This window comes from Copadichromis virginalis, linkage group LG11, assembly GCF_057382275.1.
Source record: "Copadichromis virginalis isolate Kocher_CV1m ecotype Utaka linkage group LG11, C_Virginalis_male_GT1.1, whole genome shotgun sequence".
Taxonomy (NCBI): Eukaryota; Metazoa; Chordata; class Actinopteri; order Cichliformes; family Cichlidae; genus Copadichromis; species Copadichromis virginalis.
Window position 1 is genome coordinate 26,094,687 of NC_140628.1, and position 25,552 is coordinate 26,120,238.

The following is a 25,552-nucleotide window of genomic DNA, read 5'->3' on the forward strand; positions in this document are numbered from 1 at the left end:
AGACACTTAAAGAAGTCCACTCGGTTTTCTTTCCAAGCTCCTTAGATTCCCACGACCTGGATGACTGAGAACCTACACACACAAATTCTTTTTTATTGTTTTCTTCATCTTTCTTGATGATAATCCTCTTTGTTTTCTTTCAGCTGCTTTTTTTAGGGGTCACCAAAGTGAATCATCTGCCTCCATCTCTCCCTGCCTCCATCATCCTCTTCTGCCTGACCAACCCTCCTTCACTACTTCCATGGATCTTCTCCGTGGTCTTATTCTTTTTCTCCTGCACAGCAGCTCAGCGTCCAGTGTCCAATAAGATTGTCATCCAGCAGCTTTTGTCTTATTAATATGTTTCAGCCACTGAAAACCATACAAACACATCTACATGACATAATGCTCTGACTTTTCTTTAAAAGTTACATAGATTATATCAGTGCTTTGTCATGAAATGAGTGAATCTGTGCATTTGGTAGAGCTGGGCGACATGACCTCAGATCACTTTGATGATTAGTTGAACATTTTAACTTGATCGTTAATGGGGTTTTTTTTTCTTGCCCTTCTTACCCTGGTTTCAGAGTATTAGGACCATGTTAAAAAAGAAACATTGAAGTGTTTTATTCATTTTGAGAATAAAGTGTTGAGAAAAGGGTGAACTGTCTCAGTCCTCGGGGGTTTCTCGGTATGTGTTTCTCTGTACATTCTTGTGTTTTCTTGTGAAATATCATCAGTTGCAACCTGTTCTTCTGAAACAACACACCTCCTTTTTGCACAAATGTGCAACCAGTGATATTGCATCTGTCACCTTGCACAATTATGGTAAATTGTCCAAGTTTGTGTGTGTTCTTAATTTTTTCTTTCTTCTGAGCAGACACAATCATTTCAAAGTCCTCATATTTATCACCCACCATGTTTATGTGCTGAAAGTGGTTCAGCTTTAATTCAAGGCATTTAACAAAATTTTTTAAAAGGCTCACATGTAATCGGACAAATTATCGCTATCATCAGCAAAAAGCAAAGTTGGGTTTCCTCCTTTAAGATGCTCTGCCAGGCTGTTTTTTGTGGATCCAGTTTTGTCTTCAGCACTCTCTGCTGAGTTAAGTTCAGGTGATTCATTTGATTGCTGCAGAATAATCCTCTGCCCTTCAGAAATCACTGAGTTGCTTTGTGTGTTTTGCATCATTGTCTGTGCTTGAAGTCTGTATTGTGAAGCCTTACCTGCTGCACGTGCATGAAGGTGAGCTAAAAATAATTTTTCATTGTTTTCTTCATTTTGTTTCAGCTGCTTCCTTTAGATGTCGACACAACAAATCATCCAACTCTATCTCACCCTATCCCTCTGTCCCACCAGACATCTGCATGTACGTACACGTAGAGCTTTGGATTGAGGATTTTAACTTTGTTAAATTTTAATCATACATTTTTCTGGTTTTCACCCATCAAAGTTCATTGAAGAGTTTGTCTTTTAAAATCATTGATGAAAACACATTTTAGTTTTTCGAAATTTGACAATCACCTGAAAATCTTAGTATCTTAGTATTCGTTCTTATGTATTCTTGTGAAATATCATCAGTTGCAACCTGATTTTTCTGATACAGCATACCTCCACTGTAATGTGCACATGTGTAATAATCGACATTGCATCTGTTCATTGCCAACTTTGCACAACTGTGGCCTTTTCTTCCCAGTTTGTTGGGGGTTTTTTGACCTCCTGAACAGACAGAAGTTCTCATACATATAAAACTATGTTTATGTGCAGGAAGAGAAAAAAAAATCCCTCGCCACCAAAACCAATTCTGAAGTCCCATGACACTGACTCATCTATACAAATATTTTGTGGAGGGTGGGGCAGCTGTGTACTAATTGGCAGTAATCTAACTTGAAACAACAACTTTAATCTTAACATTTCCAATTTTTCTCAACATATTGGATCCTGGTTGATGTTATTTGGACTCAACATCCAAAAATTAATTTAGACTTTATTCTCAAATCAACAAAAAACCCCAACTTCATTCTTTAGGTTTAGGTTAGGAAAAGCATCCGGTTTAAAACTCAAATCAAACATCTGCAGCTTGTGGAAAGAAATCTGCTGAGACTAGCCATCCTTCGGTGATTATTATACTCCAAGTGTTGAAACAGATTGCTGGTATTCCCTTTGCTTATTGAAACCATTTGTATACAACTTTTTTCTGTTTGATGACAATATGAAAACACACACGCCAGCAATGAAGCCAGTTAAATATAAAAGTAATGAACAAACTCCTGATGCTATAATATGGAACTCTTTTTAACTCTTGCCTATAATTAACAAAATTATACATGAATATTACCTACTACTCTAAGATAAGGATAAGCAGAAGTGAAGGGATGGATGGATGGATGGATAGATATTATATTTTATGTGAAAAGGGACCGTGTACGATATTAACATAAATGTAGCCATTCAATGCATTGTACCAGAGTTGGCTTAAGCTAATTTGCATCTGTAGTCCCTTGGCAGGTCATGAAATAATATATCTCTTATATAAAAGACAAAAGATGTTTCGGTAATTGCATGGTGGAAATGATTTTTTGTTCCATGTGTTCTTGTGACATTGTTTTGCAATGATTTCCAGTTAGTATCATGTAGTGCTGTGTGACGGTCAGGTTGCTGACCCAAATGCAGAACTCAGGATGCAGAAGTGCAACGAAAGTAGCTTTAATGTCTGTTTAACAATTTCAAGTAATTCAAGTAAGTAATTCACTAAAAAAAGGCTAAGTAGGAAGAAATACACTTTTAGGGACTGAGACATAAAGGCCAACAGTGGACACTCGGTAGTACTGCAGGATGAGTGTTGTTTGTTTCACCTGTCTTGAGCCAAGATCATCCATGGAGGAAAAATGGAGCTATAAAGAGAAAGTACGAATTTTGGGGTCTTGTGATCCCGGCAGCTTTATTTAAATCCCTGAAAGTGATTACGTCTTTCCCAGAGCTCCTGTTCAGTGGCATATCTACATGTGTCCTCTAGAGAATCCCTCAACGTATACTGCTGCCAGGATGAAACCTTTAAAAGTATGGACAGTATGGACAATAATACCACCGTGTGGGAGGTTCGTCATGAAAGCAAAGATGAGTGCAACATAGCAAGCGTAAGCAAACTACCAAGTATAAATCTTCTGTTTTCTCAACCTGTAAGTTTACAGCGTAGGCCCAGAAAAGTTCCTATACTGTTAATTTGTCACATTATTGTTGTGTCATAGTAGTAGCTGACAGAGTATTTTTTTTTTTACGATGTCAGGTAAATCATCCCTACAGTTTAAATGAGCTGCCACTGACAGCATTGCTATGGAGAAGCAGGGATTGGTAGCAACTGGTTTGTAAGGCAGGGTTAGGAGAGGTGTGCTCACATGTTGGTGCCATACTCTACACATTTTCTGGCAGTTGTAAATAAATGTAGATTCGTGCATCCAATAGAACGGCAACTATCTGGCATTTTGGTTAAGTATAACTCGAAGATGTTGAAATGATGGCTGGATGGCAAAGGACTGCAGTACTGTTTTTGACCTCCGAGAAGGCGTGTCCCAGTAGCTTAGATGTCACGTGAAAACTATGGATAAGCTGGGCCCTGGCCACCTTCACCCTACTGGGACTGATGCAGCGTGCTTAGCCATCTCCACTATTACCAACTTGGGCCATGGAGGGAGCTAGAAGATCAAACTAGTCAACTGCAAAGGAACAGCCTCCAGACTGTTGCTTCGAGCGGTCTTTGAAGAGGTTAGTTTAGGGAAGCTAACCAGTCTCTAGCACAGCTATTTTGGAAGGAGTTTCACTCTGAGGGACACAGTGAGCCATTTCAGTTTGAGGCACATAATGAGGAGTTTCACTTTGAGGCACATAAGGAGCAGATTCAGATTCACATTGTGAAGAAGTTGAGACTGTGGTACACTATGAGCAGGTTCAGAGTGAGGCACTAAATAAGCCTCACTTTATATTAAAGGAGCAACAAAACAACTCTGATTTCATAAGTTAAAAACAAGGATCAGTGTCTGAATCGGCAAGTTGGAAAACACAAAATTCAAATTCATTTGGGCCAACTTGGCAACATGAAACACAGTCTCTGACTTCATAGCAGGCTCATCAACATGAAACACACTCTGTCTGGCTCGGAAACAAAAAATCCAGCCTTCATTTTTTCCAGGCTTATATAAATAAAACATGGATTTCAAACTGGCCTGGAACAAAAGGTTCAGTCTTACTCACTTATTTGGCTGTAATGATTGATTTATCGATGCGTATATATTTTGTTAATGCTGAAACTTGCTTTAGCAACAATGCAATAAATGGAAAATAAATGACGTGGCAGTGCGTAAAATCTGAGCAAATGGTCCTATTTGTCCTCTCATCCACTGGTGTTAACAGCACTGTAGTCCAGTGTTGGCTGAAGCCCCCTCGTGGTCCATAGTGGGACTGCAGGTGGGCCCCAGTAATAACAGAAATTCAGTTTGAAATTACTCACAATTATGTACAGCTACATATCTAAGAAAATGTATTAAGTTATATAAAAAGAGACTTAAAACTATATTAGGAGGTGGTTAGCTTGTGATATTACTCATTAAGCTCAACTAAATTTACTGCTTTTGTATTAAAGTTTGGCAGGTGGGTCACATGTTGGCCTTAACTTTTAACATGTGACTTGTTAGCATATTTATTTTGTTTATGTTTTTCCATGATAATTTTGTTCAAATTACTGTCAATATTTATGGAGCATGTAAGGAGAGAGGTGCAACAGTAAGCCATCGGTAGAACACAGTGGGGGCTGTGTCATGGTTTGGGACTCAAAATTTATGGAATTACACACACACACACACACACACACACACACACACACACACACACACACACACACACACACACACACACACACAAATACAGTCAGATTTTGAGCCACCATAAAATACTAGTGAAAAGCATCCATCCTCTCTCTGTCGCTCCCAGGTCCCTGACGAGTTTCTGTGTTCCTCCCATGCTTGCGTGGGTTTTCTCTGGGTAATCCAGTTTCCTTCACCAACATAATTAATTAACTAATTATGTTGGTAGAGAATAAATTTTAATTAATAATGATTAAAATAATTCTGCTCAGCGTATATCGGGGGATTCTGCACAGATTCGAGTGCAGAAATCGGTTGTTTATTCATGTTTTTCTACCTGAATTTGTTCCCTCTAGGCATGCGTACAGACAAATGAGGTTCTGGTTGTCTTAGGAGCTTTAATCTACTGATTACAGCCCCAACGGATGGCTTTAAGAGATTTGTGTGAATATCTCTGGATGTATATGAAGACATATTATACTGCTGTGTATTTTACATGTATGTTTATTATTCTGACATCGGTTTTGAAAGTTACAGGATGACACCATGACAAAAGTGCCTGTGCCTAGTGTGCTAGTACCGATGGGGTCCGGGTTCATGTCAGAAATCTTTGCGCTTAGATATTTTCTAGAAGGTGTCTCATAAAGAGAAACCCCCCAATAACTGTAGAAAAACAGGGGCTTTAAAGCTGATATTACAAATTTAGATTCTAGAGTACTGCTTTCAATTTGCGTTACAGGCAAAGGTAAAACAGAAAATATCACATTTTCTGGATGAATAGCCAATCTGCCAAGCCCCACCTCCTAATAACAGCTTAGTATAGAAGCGTTGTGATTGGTGGGTAGTCAAGTCCCCTTCAAACTCATTTGTATTATACTTACATAGTTTATTTTTCATGGATTTCTAATGTTATTTATGGAGTACATTTTAATGTTGTTGTTGTTGTTGTTGTTGTTGTTTTTTAAATGACTCCAATGCTCCAATAAGCAGAATAAATATGAAGCTCGATCCAGCAAAATAAAATGTTCCCCCCAAAAAGAAAAAAAAAAACACAAAATAAGAATTGAAAGAATGAGCTCAGTAAATAGTCAAAGTAGTTTAAAATAAAGGAGTAAAGTAAAGTAAAGAAAATACAATACAACATTATATTGTTCTTTCAGTTGGCCACATCCACTTCTGCCTCCTGTATTTTTTTGTTAGTGGTACTATACAAAAAACACACACCATAGCAGGTCTCACCACCAACACGTAAACTTTCCCTTTCAATCTTGCTGCTGTTACAAATCACTCCTGACATTCATCTCTGTGTTGAAAAACTGAATGAAAGGCTCCATGGTATCATGTTTTTGTCTAAATATAATTCTCTATTACAAGATACACTCATCTGTACAAGTTATCTTTTGCATGTTATGTCCTGATTGTATTCTGTGACCGTGGTGGGGAGATAACGTATTCCTATAAATTATTCCATGCTTGTTATTACTTTTTGTCAAATGCCACGTGAACATCTCCTGTACTCGGTATAGTTGTTTGACTTAAAATCTCAGAAAGACAGCTTGTTTTTGTAGATTGATTTATTTCAGATTTCCGTAACACTTGTCTGCACTTGAGACTGTTGAAATAAACAAAAAGGGGCATTTTTAATGTTTAACTAAGTAAACTCCAATATAAATTATAAGGCTAGTTAAAATGACTTTTTGATGTTCTTGTTCAGGGAGCATCTCTAAATGTTGTTTCTTTATTTGGCCACATGGGGGCACACTTACACCACCGTGTATCATCTGTTTTCTACAGTCAGGGCTTTTACCCACAGAGATTTAAAAAATGGGGCTGATACTGACCTACCAAGTTGTCACCAAACGTAATATGTTAAAAAAAAAGAAAGAAGTTAAATAAATTCTGTTTTAATAATAAAAATATAAACATTAGAGTACAGAGGCAGAGTACAGAGAGGAAGTCCTGAAGCTGGCAGCATGGTGTTCAGAAAACAACCTGGCACTGAACACTAAGAAAACCAAAGAGCTCGTTGTTGACTTCAGGAGACACAGCACCGACTTGGCCCCCTCTACATCAACGGGGAGTGTGTGGAGAGGGTCCACACTTTCCGGTTCCTTGGTGTCCTCATCTCTGCTGACATCTCCTGGACAGGAAACATCTCAGTGGTCATCAAGAAGGCTCAACAGCGGCTGCACTTCCTGAGAGTCCTCAGGAAGTACAAGCTGAACTCCAACCTGCTGCTGACCTTCTACCGCTCATTCAATGAGAGCCTGCTAACCTACTGCATCACGGTATGTTACGGCAGCTGCACCAAAGCAGATAGAGCGAGGCTTCAGAGTGTGGTCAAGACAGCACAAACGATCATCGGCTGCCCTCTCCCCTCCCTGATGGACATTTATTCCTCCCGCTGCCTCACCAAAGCAGCAAACATTATCAAGGACAGCTCCCACCCTGGCTTCAACATGTTCAGCCTGCTTCCCTCAGGGAAGCGCTACAGGTGCATCAACACAAAAACCCACAAACTCAAAAACAGTTTCTTCCCCAAAGCGATAACCACCCTGAACTCACACATGCACAGATTGTGTTATCTGTGCATGTGTGAGTTCAGCCCCCACTTCCCACTTCCTCTAAGGACCACCACTGTGCAATACCAATTCTATGTGCAATAACTCAACTGTATATACAAAACACTATTTATTACATATTACTTACGTCTTGTATATTGTACATTATATATATATATATATATATATATATATATATATATATATATATATATATATATATATATATATTTCCCTATGTTAATACTGTCCATATGTACATAGCGCTGCAGAACTGTACCCCCCCCCCCCCCCAAGCATGTTTACACTGAGTAGGAGATGCTCTGTATCTCATTGTACAACTGTATAGTGACAATAAAGACATTCTATTCTATTCTATTCTATTCTATTCTATTCTATTCTATTCTATTATCATAAATGTTTGTGCAGTTGTTCTTTTTGTTTATATTTTGTTTATACATCCACACTATATACATTAAACTAAAACAAATCCTTGCAGTAATAAAGCTAATAACATATGGAAATCTTAAAAAACATAAACAAAAACATAATTAAATGTATATTTATCTTACTTTACTATATTTTTCGTCTGATATTTTAGCTTTATTTTCTTATTTTTCGCAAATGCCCACCTTTTTTGATAAATTAAGTATATCTTCATTTAACAAACTCAGAAAGCAAACGAAAAAAAAAAAAGTTGACATCATAAAGGGGAGGTGAAGAGAGGAGGCGTTGAGGGATCCTTTAAAAAGTTGAGGTTTGCGTCCACACAGCTCTCCGAACTGTGGCGAAAAGACGTTTCCGCCCACAAGAAAGATGGCGGCCCCCTTGCTGGAGCAACTGTCGGAGTCTTTAGGTTCCCCGGAACCAGCGATTCGACTCATTTTATCTATTTTAATCGGTGAGTTTCTACCCACGATTCACTTACAGGTTGTTGTCGCGGTCATAGGTCATCACACCAACCTGTACGTTAGGTGTGAGCTGCTCCTGTGGTGGTGTAACTGTTAAATAGTTTCAGCTAACATAACGCTCACTCAGCTGTGACACTATCCAGTTATCTGTCGGGCTGCTGGTGTTGGTAGCGAAAACATTAGCTTTATATTTAAATTTCAGGCTGCCCCTCAAACAGTAGCTTTATTTCCAGGAAGCACACACCCTCAGAATAGTTTCCTGCACAGCCTCACCACAAACGGCTAACATGTGGCTTTCAGCTGAACTACATTCATTTTCTACCTGTTGGGACTGCCTAACGGGAAGCTAGGATTGTGCAGCAAAATGCATTCTTCTGCCCTTTTTTTGGAGCTATGTGTGGCCTGCTCGTTGTTGTATGGGATTGGGGTTTTGGGGGCACCGAGGTCGACAATAATAGCTGCAGTGTTGTTGGGAGGGAGAAGCACAGGCTGCCAAAATATGCCCCCTTACTCCCCTTTTTCCACACAAAGCTGTGCAGAGAGGAGACACACTCTGAGGAGGGAGCTGAACACTGGAACAAGTGCTCAATTTCATTTGACAAGTCTAGCTTTACATTTGTTGGTTTAATGCTTTGGGATTAACACATAGCACTACTTTAGAGCTGTCAGAGGTGTGTGTGTGTGCGCGCGTTCACGTGTAGTTGTCCTTGTGAGGACCAGTTGCAAACCTTGGAATTGTAAGGACATTTTAGCTGGTCTTCTTTTTTCCAACCTTTTACCTGTTTTGGGTTCAAACTTAAGACTATGTTGCTGAAGCTGTGCAGGGGAACGTGTGGGTCCTCACCAAAATAAGCCCTATGTGGGTGTGTGAATGGTGTGGGGGAGGATGCTCCACACTGTCCTTGCTGAACTTTGCTCCAACACATGGACACGTCTGTTTTCCCTCGCCTGACTCCAGCCCTGCTATAGACTGAAAGAAAGGGGCTATTCAGACGAGTCTTTGTTTGGAAACTTGTCACCTAACCTGTTGCACCATCCCCGGTCCTGAAGTTGCTTCATGTGCGTTGCATAGTAGTGTAGTTCACTAGTAACAGCTGCACACTACAACGAAAGTTGCCTCATCTGTTCCATTCTTGTGCATCCTTTTGTGTGTAGGTCAAGTAACTTATAATAAACTGCTGTGTAGGACATCACAAAAGTTAAAACTTTTCCTTAATCGGGCTTTTGGTTTCTACTTGAAGCATGTAGGATTTTACATTCAAGGGATTCAACGGCTTTTCACCCGATTCTTCAGATTGCAAAAGTTTAAAAGGATAAAGCTGGTGCTATTACTTACTTTTCTACAAATACCCCTGGAAAAAACAATGTGTTAATCTGTCTTTCAGTGCTTTCTGACTTCCTTACCCCATCTGTGGCACTCGGCCCAAAGTTCTTTTTGGTCCTCCTGGAGTCTTTGGATTAAACAGATCAGTGGTGTGCAGTTTAATTTTTAAACTCTTAAGCCACCAGACACTGGAAGCCAATGTTTCTCTCACAGAGGTGTATAAAGTACAGCTTAGTATTAAACTGCTGCTGTTATCAGATGGTAGTAAACGTGTATGGCAGCAAGATGTTGCGTGTTCGGCTTAATAAAAGTATAACCAGAATGTAGGCTTGATATAAAAGAGCAACATTGTCACTGCTACGTTAAATTCCTGAAGCTTTGAGCTGAGCCAGCCAGGTCCTAAAACATACCCTGTTTGTCCTCCATGTTTGCCTTTAATAAGCACCATAAACACAAAGTGAATGCCGTGTTGTAGGGCAGAACAGGAACAAGGTTTGCATGTTCTCCTTGTACGTGTGTGCTTTTTCCTCGGGGTACTCTGGTTTCTCATAGGTGATTCTAAATTGATCATGTTGACCATACGTGTGTTTCTGAGAATGTGTGGTTGTCTGTCTCTTTGTTAGCTTTGCGATGGGCAAGTGATTGGTTTCATGTGCATCTCACCTTTTTGGCCTTTAACACCTGGGATAGGTTCCAGCTCCCACAGCCCTAAATTAGCCTGAGCAAATAGATGGATACAAATGATGCTTTAAAAAGAATCTGAGGTTAATTTTACCCCAGAGTTCTACAGTCGGACCGCTTCTTGCAGCCAGCAGTTGCCCCTTGGTAGCCAATTTAAGGCACTTTTGCCTTGGCTTCACTCTTCAGACACTGTTTACTGGAATATTTTTTTTTAATTGCTTGAGATTAAATTTTGCAATAGTTGCCACAGCACCACAGAAGGACCAGCCAAAACAAATAGATGACCTCGTTCCTAAACGAGGGGCTTCCTCTGTAGCTTAGACATGGTTCGATTATGAAAAGTCAGACACAGAGCAGAAAACCGTACTTGAGTTGCTGCAACTTCTGCAGAAAATTGGTCCCCACCACAGACACTGACACAACAAACCTCTTCTACCACCTTAACAAAAACTGTGTATCGAGTACAAATAAGAAGCAAGAAGAGCCGTCAGGTCGTCTGGTGACCTGCCCGGGATATTCCCTGTGACAGGTGGGATAGGTTCCACGACCCAGAATTAGACTAGTAATTAGTGAAATGAATATGTGGATATCCTGACTCGGTCTGAATAAGAACTTTGAGTTTATTTGTTTTTGTGGGTTTTATTTTCTGTTATTTTTTTTTGCTATGAAAGTGGATGGATGGACTTGATCTTTGCGTCTCACAGATTACAGCTGACACAGATGGTGGTTTGCTGTTATTCATTATCCTTCAAATGCAGAGAAAAAGTTAACATGCAGAAATTTTTCAGTTTGTAGCCTTTTACATTTCAGATTTATATCATATAAATATCTTTACGTTTTTGTTACCTCACCTCAAAAGGGTTCACGCTATATAAAAGAATTGGTCTTTCGCCGTGGAGGTAATCTCTCTCCTTGAGATGCCTGACTTCTCACAACGTGGCACACAAACCCACCAGTGTTAGTTATGCGCTACCTCACGTCATGTGTTTAACCTAGAAGGTCGGTGCTAGCGCCAGGAGAGATTAAAAGTAGCCCACTCGGCTGATATGAAGAACCACACTCTAATTCCCATTAACATATTTTCCTGTTTCTCCTTGTGTGTTCTGCAGGGTATCCCTTTGCTGTGGTGTACCGGTCGTTCTTGTTCAACCAGACTCCCACAGTTATCCATTTATTCCACACGTTCTCTGGATTGGCTCTAGCAGCATTCAACTTTGGTGAGATGAAGTGGCATGTCTCCAAAGACCTGATTTATCTTTTATGATTTGAAGTGAATTGCTCTCATGTATGTTTATCGTAAATGCATAAAAGGATCTATACATTTGCTGTTATTAACCAAAACGTGGTATCTGTGTCTCTTACATCTAACAGTCTGTTGATTGTGCTCTTTTTAGAGATTTGTTTTTAACCTGATTTTGAATTCTGTATTGTTAACATTCCTGTTGAATCGCTGACAGTGATCTTGTTCCTTTATTTTGGTTAAGCTTTTCTGTGTTTCTTTTTTGTGTAATTGTAACAAATAGCAGTCTGAGGATGAATCGAGCCAGAATTTCTAAGGTTAAGGCTCTCAACATGTTTTCAGGATGTTCAGAGTCAAGTTGTTTTATCTGTTAAGTCAATCATTGCTTTTTTTAAATTTTTCCAACAAGAAAAAGGGCGAAATTATTCAGTTTTCTATCATCTAACACTAGAAAAAGTTTGGCACTGTGCCTGGGACGGGACTGGCGTGGGATAAAACAATGAGCAAATTATAAAAGTAGTTGCAGAGTAATCTGAATGTGAATTGAGTAGGAATATTATAACATTAAAAAATGTTTCTAATTTCGAAATTGAATGTTCGGAGTGATCCTACCCTTTTTAATTCATTTTACCGGTATTAGAGTTGTTACATTTACTTATGATTATTTTGATGGTATTATCATTTTCTCCATTACTTGCAAATCATAATTTGCAGCTGTCAGGTTTACTCTGAAATTGAACACATTTATTATTTCACACTGAGGAAAAAATCGGAGGTGTGGACATGTTGAAGTACGCCTTAAAATTGCAGCTGTCCAAATTTATGACTAAGAACGGAGACACTTTGACTTAAAAAAGAAAAAAGGAGAAGCTGGACTTGAACAGAAAGCACTTTTGCCTCATTTTCTTTTAAATGCAGTGCGGTTTGAATGCCTCTTTTAAAACCACACTGACGCTTTTATGGATTAGTCATCAAGTTTTGTCAAGTCACAGGGAAGTAAAACATCCCCCCCTTCAGCTATGACAGTAGATTGATTTCCTGTATGTAACCAGCTTTGTTACCCGTGTGTAGCATATGATGCAGCGAGCTGCCACTTATTATTAAAACATACCTGGCAGTTGTTTTCTTGCTCCAATCAGTAGCAATAAAAAGCTTCTCAGAGCCCAAGGTGATCCACCAATTATTGGACAAGTAAAAATGCCAAAGCATCTCAAATGCTCGACGCAGTTATTTGATGTTCTTCTTTGCCTTCATAAAATAGTAAACTGAGTTAACATTTTTTAATATTTCAATATTTTTGGAATAAAACAAAAGATATTAATTTTTTTTAGGCTATCACATAATATACTACTTTTTATTCTGCATTTCTTTCTTTTAGAAACGGTTACATTTTCTTGTTTGTGTTTTTCAAAAATAAAAAATACAAAACTGAAAATAATCATTAGTTGCAGCCATTACATTATTATTAAAAGAAAACCAGCTCGTATTCAGTCTGATAACTAATAAACGACACGTTATTTCAGGCAAACAGAAAGCTCATCAGGACAAATGTCAAACTCATAACACTCAGTGTACCTTTTGTAGACCAGTTTTTTTGGCACATCCACTTTAAAAAGCATAAAGTTTATACCTCAACTACCACAATATTTATAAATAATTAATACTAAGAAATAATCCAGGCTGTAATTTCCTGTGGCAGCAGCAAGGTCTTCTGCACCCCCTCCTGTCCACCACAGTAGGCTGTTTGTACCCCCAGTGGGGCCTGCCCCTCAGTTTGAGGTCTGTTGCTGGTAGACCAAGAAACTGAGTGGCTTGTGCTTGCTGTTGGGAGAGTGGTCTGCTGGAGTAGTAAACAAACTGCCAACATTGATTTCTTTCTCTTTTCTTTATTTTGTTGTTGCTGCACTTGGATTTTACAGCAGGTCTGTTGCTTTACCTTTCTCCTCGAGTTTGTTTCAAGTCAGATGTTGTCATGTCATCGTCTTGTTGTCCTCTCTCTGTCTCTGCCAATTCTCAACTGTAGAAGAAGAACACTGTTGTCATGTTGCACTTGACTACACTCTCCATTTCCCCCCACTCACCGTGTCCGTCTCTTTTTCTTTTTCCAGGCTCTCAGCTCTATCACTCCGTAGTATGCATCCTTGTCCAATTTCTGATGCTGAGGCTCATGGGAAGGACGGTAACAGCCATCCTGTGCAGCTTTACCTTTCAAATGGTGAGGTTTTATTGGGTTTATCTCTGCACTGCTAGTTTTCTCGCAGGTACTAAATTGTGATTCAGGCTTACTTTGTAGCACCAGCCCCCTCCTTTATCCACAGGACGCTTTTAATGCAGTTTGTTCCACAAGTTTAAAATCTGATTTCTTTATCTGCATTTTCTGGTCTACTCTTTGTCTTGTTGATGTCTAACTACTGTTTGTTCCATTTATTGAAGTAGGTCTGTAATCTTACAACACATTCACACGCTTCCTGTAAGGAAGTGGCACTTTTTACATGCTTTATGATGCCCATAGTCTGACAAACTACGAGTACGTTCATAAAAAGAAATGTGCCAACTCTATTTTCAAACTTTAAGCAGCTTCCTGTGAGTCCTTTCTTTCCTCAGGTTTTCTGTAAATCTAAAAAAATAAAACAGCTGCTCACCCTATATCTGATACCTGAATGCCATCTTCCTACAGTTATACCTACTAGCGGGGTATTATTACACAGCCACAGAGGAGTATGACATCAAGTGGACTATGCCACACTGTGTCCTCACACTTAAACTTATCGGTGAGTTGATGTAGCCCAGTAATCGTTTTCCTTTTTTCCTGCCGATGTCATTACAACCTCCTGAAAGGCTGCACGCGGGGCCTTTACATGCTTTAAGCTGTTTTTAATCAAGTGCTGCTGACAGTAACGGTGCCTTTACCATAGTCTCATAGACAAATTTGTGTTTTTCTGATTGCAGGTTTGGCGTTTGATTACTATGATGGCGGGAAGGAACCAGTGAGTTATTGCTCTGTCTTGCTTTAGCTTAGAGGCTTTCTTAACATTTATCTTTGTTAGACCATGTAACAGTCATTTCTGTATTGGGTTTTTTGTGGGGGAGGGTTTAATCTCTGCATCAGCAGAGTCACGTCTCTAAGTTCGTTTTTTTTGTTTTGTTTACACGAGCAGGGCTGTTTGCGTAAAAAGTTAATTATAGAAAATATTTAGTCATGTGAAAAAGACTTTTCATTGTATGCTGTGCAGTCCTGTGGAAAAAGTTCACCCCGTGATTCAGCAGCTTGTAGAACCACCTGTGGCAAAAATAATTTGAAATGATTGTTTTCTGTGTAACTTTATCAGACTCTCACATCGCTGTGGAGGAGCTTTTTGCTGCGCTCTCTTTTTGCAACATTATTATAGTTCATTGAGGTTTGCATGCATTCGTTTATGCTTCCGTAAAGTCCCACCACAGCATTTCACCACCACCACCCTAGCACGCGGTTGAGGTCTGGACTTTGGGCCATTGCAACACCTTGATTATTTTCTTTTTCAGTGTAGATTTGCTTTGCCTGGAAACATCGTCCTTGGGCTTCAGCCAAGCTTTAGCTGTCAGACACATGGCCTCACATTTGACTCTTTTTTTTTTTTTTTTTTTTTTTTAAATCTGAAAAACACAGACGAGTTCATGGCCGACTCACGGACTTAAAAGTGCCCATGTCACGTGGCTGCAAAAAAGCCCAAATCGTTACACCTCCATTACTGTGTTTAGTAGTTGGCATGAGGCTGACGTTCTGCTTGTTTTACCTGTGCGTCTTGTGGTTTGTTCAGCTCTGACTTTGCAAGCCTAACCTGTGCCATCATGTTCTTTTTAGAGAGAAGAGGCTTTCTCCTGGCTTTCTCTTTCCAGATAAGCCATACTTGTTCAGTCTCTTCATAACCGTAGTGATACGACCTTTACGTTTAAGTTTCCCTGAGCATCTCGCAGTCTGACTTTGGGGTGAATTTAGTGAGCTGTCCACCTCTGGGAAGACTATGTTCTCCAGAATACCAGCCTACCCAAAGTCTCACTTACTGATGGTCTGTTAAATAAAGTACATTTGATTATCACCACGTGGCAGCTACTTGCCCTCTTAATTCACTTACACGTAAGGGTGTACTTAGTTAAAATAATTATAGTAAAATAGGAAGTAATCAGAAATGCCTTTTGGTGCCTACAGGTTTCATACAGATGTGTAGCGAAGTAACCGAAGTAGACGGCAAACAATACGCCAGTGTTACAGTTTCCACGAGGGATATAGAGTTTATGATCAGAGGCGGAGCTGCATGCCTCTCCATGCCATTTTTATGACACTACACTACAGTGCGCTCATGTGCTTTAGGCTTAATCCAGTGGGACTTGAGGCATAATGGGTACCAAGCGCCCAGTGTCCTCAGCAACATGAGGACTAATTGCAAAACAAACAATTGTTGCAATTGTAAGAAGTTGGTATATAGTAGTAGGACTGCCTCAGGCGCTGCAAAGCATTGGGCAGTGGGAAGCAGATATTCCTGTTACACTACTAAAACGACGTGAAACTAAAGGACTGAAAGCAGGTCTACCAGCAGCTCAAAGCGACATAATAAGAAATCTTTATAGTGGGGAGGATCTGCGCTGATCTTCTTCTCAGCCTTCTCTGCTTTATGTCTCACTTAGCTCAGGCTCTCTGTTAGCTCTGTACTGTGGTAGGCACTGTAGTGCTATCACTACAGTGGTTTTCTTCATGTTACTCCAGACTCATTAATGCGTCTCCCCATTTCCCTGACTTCACCTAACAGTCCATTAATAATCACGTTACAACAATAGGTGTTACTGTTTCCTCATTCCTTCGCTTAGTTTGAATTCTCTCTTTTGCTGTTGGCACATCTGTGATGGCTGTTAATTACCCACACTGCTCTCTCTTTCTAATCTGAGGATTTTTGCTTTTAACTCAGTTTTTATCTCTTATCTGCATCGATGTCATTACTCAGTACTGCAGCTGAATGCTAAGGGTCATACTCAAGTACACTGTTTACAGCCGTCAGCTGAATGTCAGTTAATGAGTATTTAGTGAAGCCCTATTTGTCTTTTATTCAATTTAATGTCTGCTAACCTGCCTTTATTCTGAGCCTTTTAATGTCCATTTTGTTTTTCCCTCTTGCTTACTTGCCACATCTTTAAATTCCAGTCCAAGCTGAGCGCAGAGCAGAAGGAGTCAGCTCTGCGGTCCGTGCCCTCGCTGCTCGAGGTGTGCGGCTTCTCCTACTTCTATGGCGGTTTCCTTGTGGGTCCCCAGTTTACACTGCGCAGCTACCAAAGACTTGTGGCGAGGGAGCTCACCGACTGCCCTGGAAAAGTTCCCAACAGGTTAAAGAAAAATGAATTGAACAATAATCCTTTATTAGATCTCTTTTAAAGGGGGGAAAGCAACTTCCCAGTATCAAAGCCCTTCAGTTAACATTATTAAAGTCTCTTTATCTCTCCTTATTTCTCTCAGTGTTGTACCAGCTATGAAGAGGTTTGCTCTTGGTTTCCTCTGCCTGGTGATATATGCGATATTTAGTCCTCATTATCCAGACAGCTACTATTTAACAGATGAGTATGAGGTGAGAACAGCAATGGCATTCCCAATAATCACGATATAAACAAAGAAAAGATTTCTTTTTTTGTTTGTTTTTTTTAATGTCTTAATTGCAAAACGATTTGCTTTCCACAGGCGCAGCCATTCTGGTATCGCTGTGTGTTCATTCTCCTGTGGGGCAAAATCATTTTGTATAAATATGTCAGCTGTTGGGTTATAGCGGTAAGTAGACTCTTGATCTTGAGCAAGTACCTCATTGCAAACAACTAAAAGCTAATAAAGCTTCAATAATGTGAAACTGCAGAAGGTGTCGGCAGTATCGCCAGTTTTGCATGCATTCATACATTTCTTTAAGGCACACCTCATTTAGCGTGAAGTCCCAGTTAATCAGGTTTGTGTGCTTCATGGTGTGATCTTACATGAGCCAGTAAAGTGCACGCTTTATGTGTTACAGGAAGGTGTATGCATATTAACTGGACTGGGATACAATGGAGTAGTGGATGGTAAGCACCAGTGGAACGCGTGCGCCAATATGAAGGTGTGGCTCTTTGAGACGACGCCACTCTTTGGAGGAACCATTTCTTCTTTCAACATCAACACAAACGCCTGGGCTGCCAGGTCAGTGTGCAGTCTGAAATCTGAGACGTTCTCTAGCTGGTATGCAAAGCCATGCTATAAAAGTTAAATATTTGCTTGGATGATAATGGGAAGAGGGAGGAATAACAGCCCAATCCAATATGCATACTTGCCAGTCTGTCAGTAAATGAATAAATAAATTACCAAAGCCTCTGCCTTTCTGCTGTTTAACAATAAAAGAATCCTCACACAGGTGGGTGAAGGCATGCTGGGAGGATTTTAAAACTTTGCAATTAAAGACAATTATTGACAGTTTTGGTGCTGAAGATTCATGCGTGAAATTCTTTGAAAGCGTGTCAGTTTTACGACAACCGCCGCAGTGCGCAAAGCAATTTACTGAACATACAGTTTATTTCATGCTCTGTTTTAACAACATTAACCAACCCACGCTTACTTTCTCTTTCTACTCCACGACACTCCTTCAGATGTAGAGTGGCAGTAGAAACGGGCTCAAATGGAAATTAAAGTGGCTGGGATGTAGAAATGCAACCTATAAAGTCAATTAGGACTTAAGGGGGTATTATATTGGAACTAGTTGATGGAGCGTTTTCAGGCATTTGGTAGATGTATCACAGGCTTGACATTTGCTGGGCTCATTGTGTAACCTATAAAGGAAGTCGTATTTTTAGCCTAAAATGCACCACTTCTGAGTTACTCCTGGCGCACACATGAGAAGTTTTAATAATGAAAGGCTTCAGATGCACTGGTTAATGTGAGGCTGTGTTATGCTGATCTTTTTGAGGGGTGTGCAATTAAATTCATGAAAGATGCAAGAAGTCACAAACCTTAGGGAAACGAAGGCGAAAGGTTCAGCGTTCTCATACGCGTGTAAAATATTTATACAGAAGGGTCGTCTGAACATATGTTAAGTGTTCAGATTCAGAAGTGCCACACTGCTAGGCAGAAAATGTCAGGCTTTAGGTTTTAATTTAGAACAAATAACGGGCGACCGTGGCTCAAGAGTTGGGAGTTTGCCTTGTAATCGGAAGGTTGCCGGTTCAAGCCCCAGTCTCTTCACCTACCGCCTACTGGTGTTGGCCAGAAGGGCCGATGGCGCAATATGGCAGCCTCGCTTCTGTCAGTCTGCCCCAGGGCAGCTGTGGCTACAACTGTAGCTTGCCTCCACTAGTGTGTGAATGGGTGTGTAAAGCGCTTTGGGGTCCCTAGGCGGGACTAGTAAAAGCGCTATACAAATACAGGCCATTTACCAAATAAAGAAAAAAAAAAACCTCCAGAAAAATCCTCAAAATAAAATGCTAATTGGAGTTTCAGTCCACTACTGTGGTTTGAATATATACACATGCAGCAAGGTCATGTGCTTATGAAATGAAGCCAGTCTGACCTGAAATGATTTGAAAAAACACCGTGCATTATACTACAATCATTGGTGTCTTCATTGCGCCACACAGATCTGGGGTTTAGTCTTTGTGGTGTTGTTTGTTTTTTCTTTTTTCTTTTTTTTTTTTTCCCGCAATTGCTACAAGTGTATATCTGTCCCATAGACCCTATATGTGAGATCTACATAGCCACTGTGACATCACCTTTTGGTTTGTGGTTCACAAGTTCAAGTCTTAAAGATAACAATTTGCCCTTTGCTATCTTTAATGTTCTGCTGCCAGAGGTGACTGTATCTGGATCACATGGTGGATTCCTGCCTTAGCCAACAGTAGCAGGTTTAGCTAGTAAACTTTATGAGTGTCTGACACAGACTAATAGTAAGCTAGTAAAATGTAATTTCAGTGACTTAACTGAAGCACAGACTTCTTGGAAAGTGTTGCGTTTCTTGGGGGGGGGGGTTGTGTGTGTTTTTAAGAACACACAGGAAAGCCTGTTACACCTGCTTGTGTCAGGACTTGTGCTTGTGTAACTACTCTTTTAAGACTGTTTCACCCTCTGTACGGGTGTCACAAAGGAAGAAGTAGCAAAAGAATTGACTGTTTGTTGTCACGAACCTTCATGTGTTTGGATTTTTGTTCATTAAGGAAGTGTTGAGTTTTCAGCTTTGGTATCATTTTTGTCACTCCCAGTTGTGACCATCGTTCCTTCAGTTAACATTATTGTTGCTAACCTAGTTAGCTTTAGTAAAGTTTCAAAGACTTTTTAGATACTTCTTAGTTCGGCAGGCTGAAGGACCAGCATATGCCATGGTAAGATGTCCGTTGTCGGTCGGTCAGTCTGTCAGTCAGTCGTTTGTCCACAGTTACTGCTCCTCTACAGCACTGGTCAGAATTTAAACAATTAACTTTTGGAAACTGGGACTGTTGTCGAGGTCTTCACCAATAAACTAAACTCTCCTATAAGCTTATTTGTGTGGCCCTCCACAACAGTCCCAGTTTCTCGTGTGGCCCCTTGGGGAAATTAATTTTCCAACTCTGATTTAAGTCTTTACCCATATTGTGGTCAAGGTTGCATTTACAATAAACTGAACTGTGAATGATTGTGAACTGGATGGGCTGCTGCATCACTGATGTTCTGATTTCTTGTTACTCTGTGCGTCTACAGTCTATAGACATTACTGGCTGTCATGCAAGTTCTTGCTTATTTCACTGAGTGGCACATCACTGCCAACCTCCCAACCATCATTTTTACCACTTCTAGCTTTCTCTGAGTGACCTTTGGAAATGTCAGTCTATTCAAAATCACAGCATGGCCCTTATTTTAACATTAGATAGGGTCCTTAGTATAAAATCAGACACCTGTGTCCCTCCAGCTAGCCAAAGCTTTGAATATTCAGTTACTATTGGATCCAAACAGTATTGTGTCCTGGTATTCACGATCACTCAGTTCGTGTTTGTGCGATTGACAGTGGGGAGGATGGATGCTGTTAAATATCTGATTATTATCAGCTTTTACACAGCACCACCTCATGTACCCCCTGGTCTGGTCCTGTTCCATTCAGCTAACACTGCAGCTTCTCACCTGTATGCAGTATAGAAGAAGAAACTCTGGTTTGAGGTTTGATTTTTAAGTTGTTATAATGTTCCAGTTTGGGTCACAGTTAGTCCTTTTAGTACAGGACATAAAGTTGTTGGGTTTTAATATAACTCCGTTGCTATGCAACCACAAATTCAAGGTGAATGAGTGCTCGCCAGCGTGACAGCTGATGCATTAAGCATGTTTGGCAGCCTGGATTTCCGGTTAAAGAGATAATCTATAACTCTAACTTCTTTATAAGAGACTAAATGAAAGACGCGCACAGTTAAAGGTTTATTTAACTTGAAAATGTCACACTGACTAAATCTAAAAATCTCAGAAGGATCAAACTAAGCTCCATCAGTTTCTTTTCACACTTCTTATTCCAGGTGCCTGGGTGGTGGAGCCCATCTCAGCTGTGATAGGTGGGGATAGAACCCGGACACTATTATAAGAAATGGGTTGTCCCCTAAAGAGGTCAATCAAAGAAAACACCACTAAAAATGATGTTTTGTTATTAAAACAGGAACTTGAATTTTAAAGAAAAAAGGGAGAGCTCAACCAGCAGTCATTATTAGGTACACCTCTACTCTACTACCATGGTGTCATCCCCTTTTAGACTTTGGTATAGATTCAAGAGGGTGCTGGAAACATTTCTCAGAGATTTTTGGTCCATTTTGACATGTTAGCATCATAGTTGCTGCAGAACCAGTACCGCTCTGTGGCCCAGAGTTTGGGAACTGCCATCATAGAGGATTTTTGTGGTAAAATCCCAGTAGATCAGCAGGTGGTTTTATCCACCTGTATAGATCTATTTTAACCAGCACACCCTCAGACTCCTCTTTCGTCTAACGGGGAATGACTGGAGCAGCAGATATGTAACTCAAAGACAGAAAAAAGTAATTAAGAGAGAGAGAGAGAGAGAGAGAGTGTGTGTGTGTCTGTCATCTTTTGAAAATAAAGTGCTGTGTCATAAAATGAGTCGAAATGAATTAACTAAAGTGAGCGAAGTAGTTGGTAATGTGGTAGAAACCATGAACCTGTGTGTCCAATTTGTGGAAAGTGGATGAATATTCACAAATTGTTGTTTAATTTGTGGTTGTGGATACAGCCAGCTCATTTTATTATTGTTTTTTTCCTCTTCCTTCCTCTTTACAAAGACATGTGTTCAAGCGGTTGAAGTTCCTGGGCAATAAGACTTTATCTCATGTGGCCACGCTCTTCTTTTTATCGATTTGGCACGGCCTTCACTCCGGGTACATCCTGTGCTTCTCCATGGAGTTCTTCATCATCACCGTGGAGCGACAGGTCAGTTACCCAGTCCCAGCTCTGCACCCTGTAACTCGAGCTGCACGTTTTACTCAGAAAGTAGTGATTGTGCTCTGTATAAACTAAGAGTGTTGCATTTAATGTCTATTGATTACAACTGTGGCATTAGCTCTGTTATAAACGGAGTGGTGATGCTCTTATTGAATCTACAATAGTCTGCTACTATTGATTAAATGCACATTACTAATGAGAATAATTGTGACTTAAGGTTATAGATTCATTCTTCTATCTTGATGTAACCTGTGTGTGTTTGTGTGACAGGCCCAGGCACTAGTAAGGGACAGTCCTGTGCTGACAAAGCTGGCCAACAGTGCACTCTACCCACTCATCTATGTAGTCCAGCAGTTTATCCACTGGCTCTTCATGGGGTATCCTCTAGTGGCATTCTCCATCTTCAGTTATGACAAATGGCTCAAGGTAAATCCAGAAGTCACAGTTCTCTTGGTTCCTTCTTTCACTTCTCTTTGACTTACCATTGACTTAGGGCAGCATTTCATGCATTTTAGCCGCACGCTGAACAGGAAGTTTCAACTATAACATGTTATTTTTCAAGTCAATTCTCTTTAAATACAATTTGGAATTTAACTGTGCTGAATAGGTGAAAATTCCCTGTAAAGGTGTAGATGTGAACCCAACCCTACCTTCGGTCTTTCAATCCTACTTCAGTGGATTTGTGGTGCCACATTTGTGTCCGTGGATCAGTGATTCTCAAACTCTTTTTATCAAGCCCTCAGTTAAGATAAGAATATTCTCCATTCAAACCCACAGATATTTGTGACAGAACCACAGTTTTATGAATCCTATCAATAAAAAATAATAGCATATGAGTATAATGATCATAATAGCACGAGTTAACTTTTGTTTCCTTTCCCTTAGGCACAAAAAATCATTTATTCAAATTAGTTCCACTCATTATTTTTCATATTTGTCCACACCCCACCTGCAGCGATTCTGCGTCCCACCTGTGGTGGCTGTGCTACGGGTGTTTGTATTTGGCTATGCAAAGTCAAGCTATCAAATATAGATGTGCTCACATGCTGTCCTCAAAAAAATAACAAACAAAAAACCCTCGATGGTAGAATGCTGATTTAGAGAGCATAGTTGACCACAAAGGAAAGGGAGTGGCAAAAATGATCAAAGATCAGAAAAGCAGGATGAGCAGCTGCAGGGAGCGGTGTTCATTATCTGAAACACTGTTTCACTTCACTGTGTTTGTGCTGTTGTGGGTCCCTTAGCTTAGCTCCTGATCAGAGGACAGTAGTCTCAACAGACAGTCCATGTGTGTTTGACACTGCCCCCTGGTGACGGTACACAGCTACAACATTTAGATGCGGGTATTCAAAGTTCTGTGTAGGACTAAAGTTCAACCACATCAGTCCCTTAAAGCATGCCGTGTATGAACATGTGCAATATTATCTTAATATTAAATGCTTAATACACACTTTGAGCCATAAAGGCTGCTATTTTTTAGTGTGCAGTGATCTTTGGATTTATGATATTAACTAGTTGCTGTGTTTACAAAGTTGCTGTTTGTGACATACCGCTGTGCTGCCCCGATGGCGGAAAACCTGACCACGTCTGTGTCTGTTTAATTTTTCTGCAGCGTTTCAGCAGCAGCCAATAACAAAACCTTAAGTACTGCACTGAAAGCTCTTTTATGAACTCGACCCCGGGAAGGTCATTTGTGAGGAACACAAACACGATTTTTGTTTGTGCCATTTCACATCTTTTGTTGTGCAACATACAAAGCACCTCAGACTAGAGGAGAACCGGAGGCGGTGAAGTTTAAACTTGAAGGCTTATTGGGTGCTAAAAAACTGCAGCTATTCATGATGCAACGATTGGCACTTTTTCGGTGTGTTGTCACATTGTGTTACAGCAAAAAGTTTCAAGTTACTATTCTTGCCAGACAACCGTGTGTGTGTGGTGCTGGTGGGTGTTTGTTGTGTGTTGTTTTTTGTTTTGTTTTGTTTTTTCTTCCCCCCCCCCCCCCCCAAGAGGCCTCCGTGTCAGAACTCCCGCTGCGTCGATGAAAAGAAAAGCCACTGAAAAGACTGATGGGATTGAATTTTCGTCTTTCTTTTCTGTACTGCCTTAAAGGAGATTTATAAGGAACAGTCAGCAACAAAGCACAAAAAAAGCATTTATTTAGGAAATGGAGTGGCTAAGTGGGTTACACAGATGGTCTGAGAGCTGGAAAGCAGCCAGGCAGGTTTCAGCAGAGAGAAACTGAGAGTTGCACGTGCAGGTTGTGATTTGACTGTTCCATCTTCTTTCTCTTTCCCCCCTCAGGTGTATTCTTCTGTTTATTTCTGTGGTCACCTATTCTTCCTAGTAGCATATTTAATAATGCCATACCTCCGTAAGGCGCTGGTGCCTAAAAACGAGGGGAGAGAGAAGAAGCAGGAATAAGACTTGATACTAAAACTTGGCATGGTAAGCAAACTTGAACAGCTTTTCTAAGCAAATAAAGACATTTCAGTTGTGCGTGGATTGGTTTTTAACATGTCTGTTTCCTTCAGGTCCATCCATCGTTGAGACTGAATACTCACTTAAGGGAACTGCGACTTCCAAGGAGCAGAACGGAAAATATTTTAAGGCCTTTTAGTAATATATGTCCATGTTTGAAAAGAAAAAAAATAAATAAATTTCTATATATTTTTGTGTTTCAGGCGGGGAGGGTGTTTTTATAAACATTTGGAGAGATGTTTACAGGAAATTACCATTGTGCCACAGGGGTTTAATTGTGAGCCAGTCAGGAGCAATTTCCTGTTTTTTGTCTTTTCTTTTTAAAATTTCACCACGTGGGACTCGTTTGCTGTCGACACAGAACTGCACACGCTCACAAGTCATGGGTTCAGAGTCTGTTTTTGGCTCTTTTTTTTTTTTTATTATTTTTTTTTTTTTTATAAATGCGTTCTTTATTTCACGTCCACATTGAGCAGGAAGTGTGAGCACACATGTGGCACTTTCTGATGTTGTGCTACGACATGTATAAGAAGATGGATGGTAATCATCATCATCAGGGCTTCTTCTTTCTAAATGGCTGCCAGTGGTTATACAAGCACTCTAAATCACACACTGTACACTAACACCCAACTCTAAATGGCCTTGTATTAATGAATGTTTTTACAGTACATTTGTTCTGGATTTAATTTGATTTGTTATTGGGGGCGGGGGTAAAAAATTGAATTTTATAAAGTTAACATGTTTTCTGAAAATGAACTTTTTTGTAGCTTTGGATAAGATTTAATGAAACGATTTGCATTGTTCTCCAGCCTTTCCTCAGTGATGGTTTTCTTCTCGCCACATCTCCTCTTCTCCCTCTGTTCTGTTTACGCCAATCTGTCTTTCTGTCTGCCTCGATTCAAGCCCCTCGACTCTGAAAATGCACAGTTGTGAAAGTGAACAGCCCTACAGTCACTACAGTTAATTGTTTTGCTTCTTTTGGTGTTCTGATTTTATATGAAAAGGGGGAGAAACAGGCTTTTTTTTTTTTTTTTTTTTAAGAGGGGGGTGCAATTTTCTTTTTTTGAACTGGAAGCAAACTAATAA

At 40.1% G+C, this 25,552-nt stretch overlaps 1 protein-coding gene across 1 annotated transcript; it reads left to right on the forward strand.

The window, feature by feature from the left end:
* Positions 1–8,151: 8,151 nt before the first annotated feature.
* lpcat3 (lysophosphatidylcholine acyltransferase 3) lies at positions 8,152–24,668 on the forward strand. The gene is made up of 13 exons (XM_085471659.1): positions 8,152–8,298; positions 11,423–11,530; positions 13,662–13,768; positions 14,231–14,324; positions 14,503–14,540; positions 16,727–16,905; positions 17,036–17,144; positions 17,255–17,341; positions 17,574–17,737; positions 21,829–21,976; positions 22,259–22,414; positions 24,290–24,433; positions 24,520–24,668. The coding sequence occupies exons 1-12, from the start codon at positions 8,214–8,216 to the stop codon at positions 24,407–24,409; spliced, it is 1,395 nt and encodes a 464-aa protein (XP_085327785.1). The 5' UTR covers positions 8,152–8,213; the 3' UTR covers positions 24,410–24,433; positions 24,520–24,668.
* Positions 24,669–25,552: the final 884 nt, after the last annotated feature.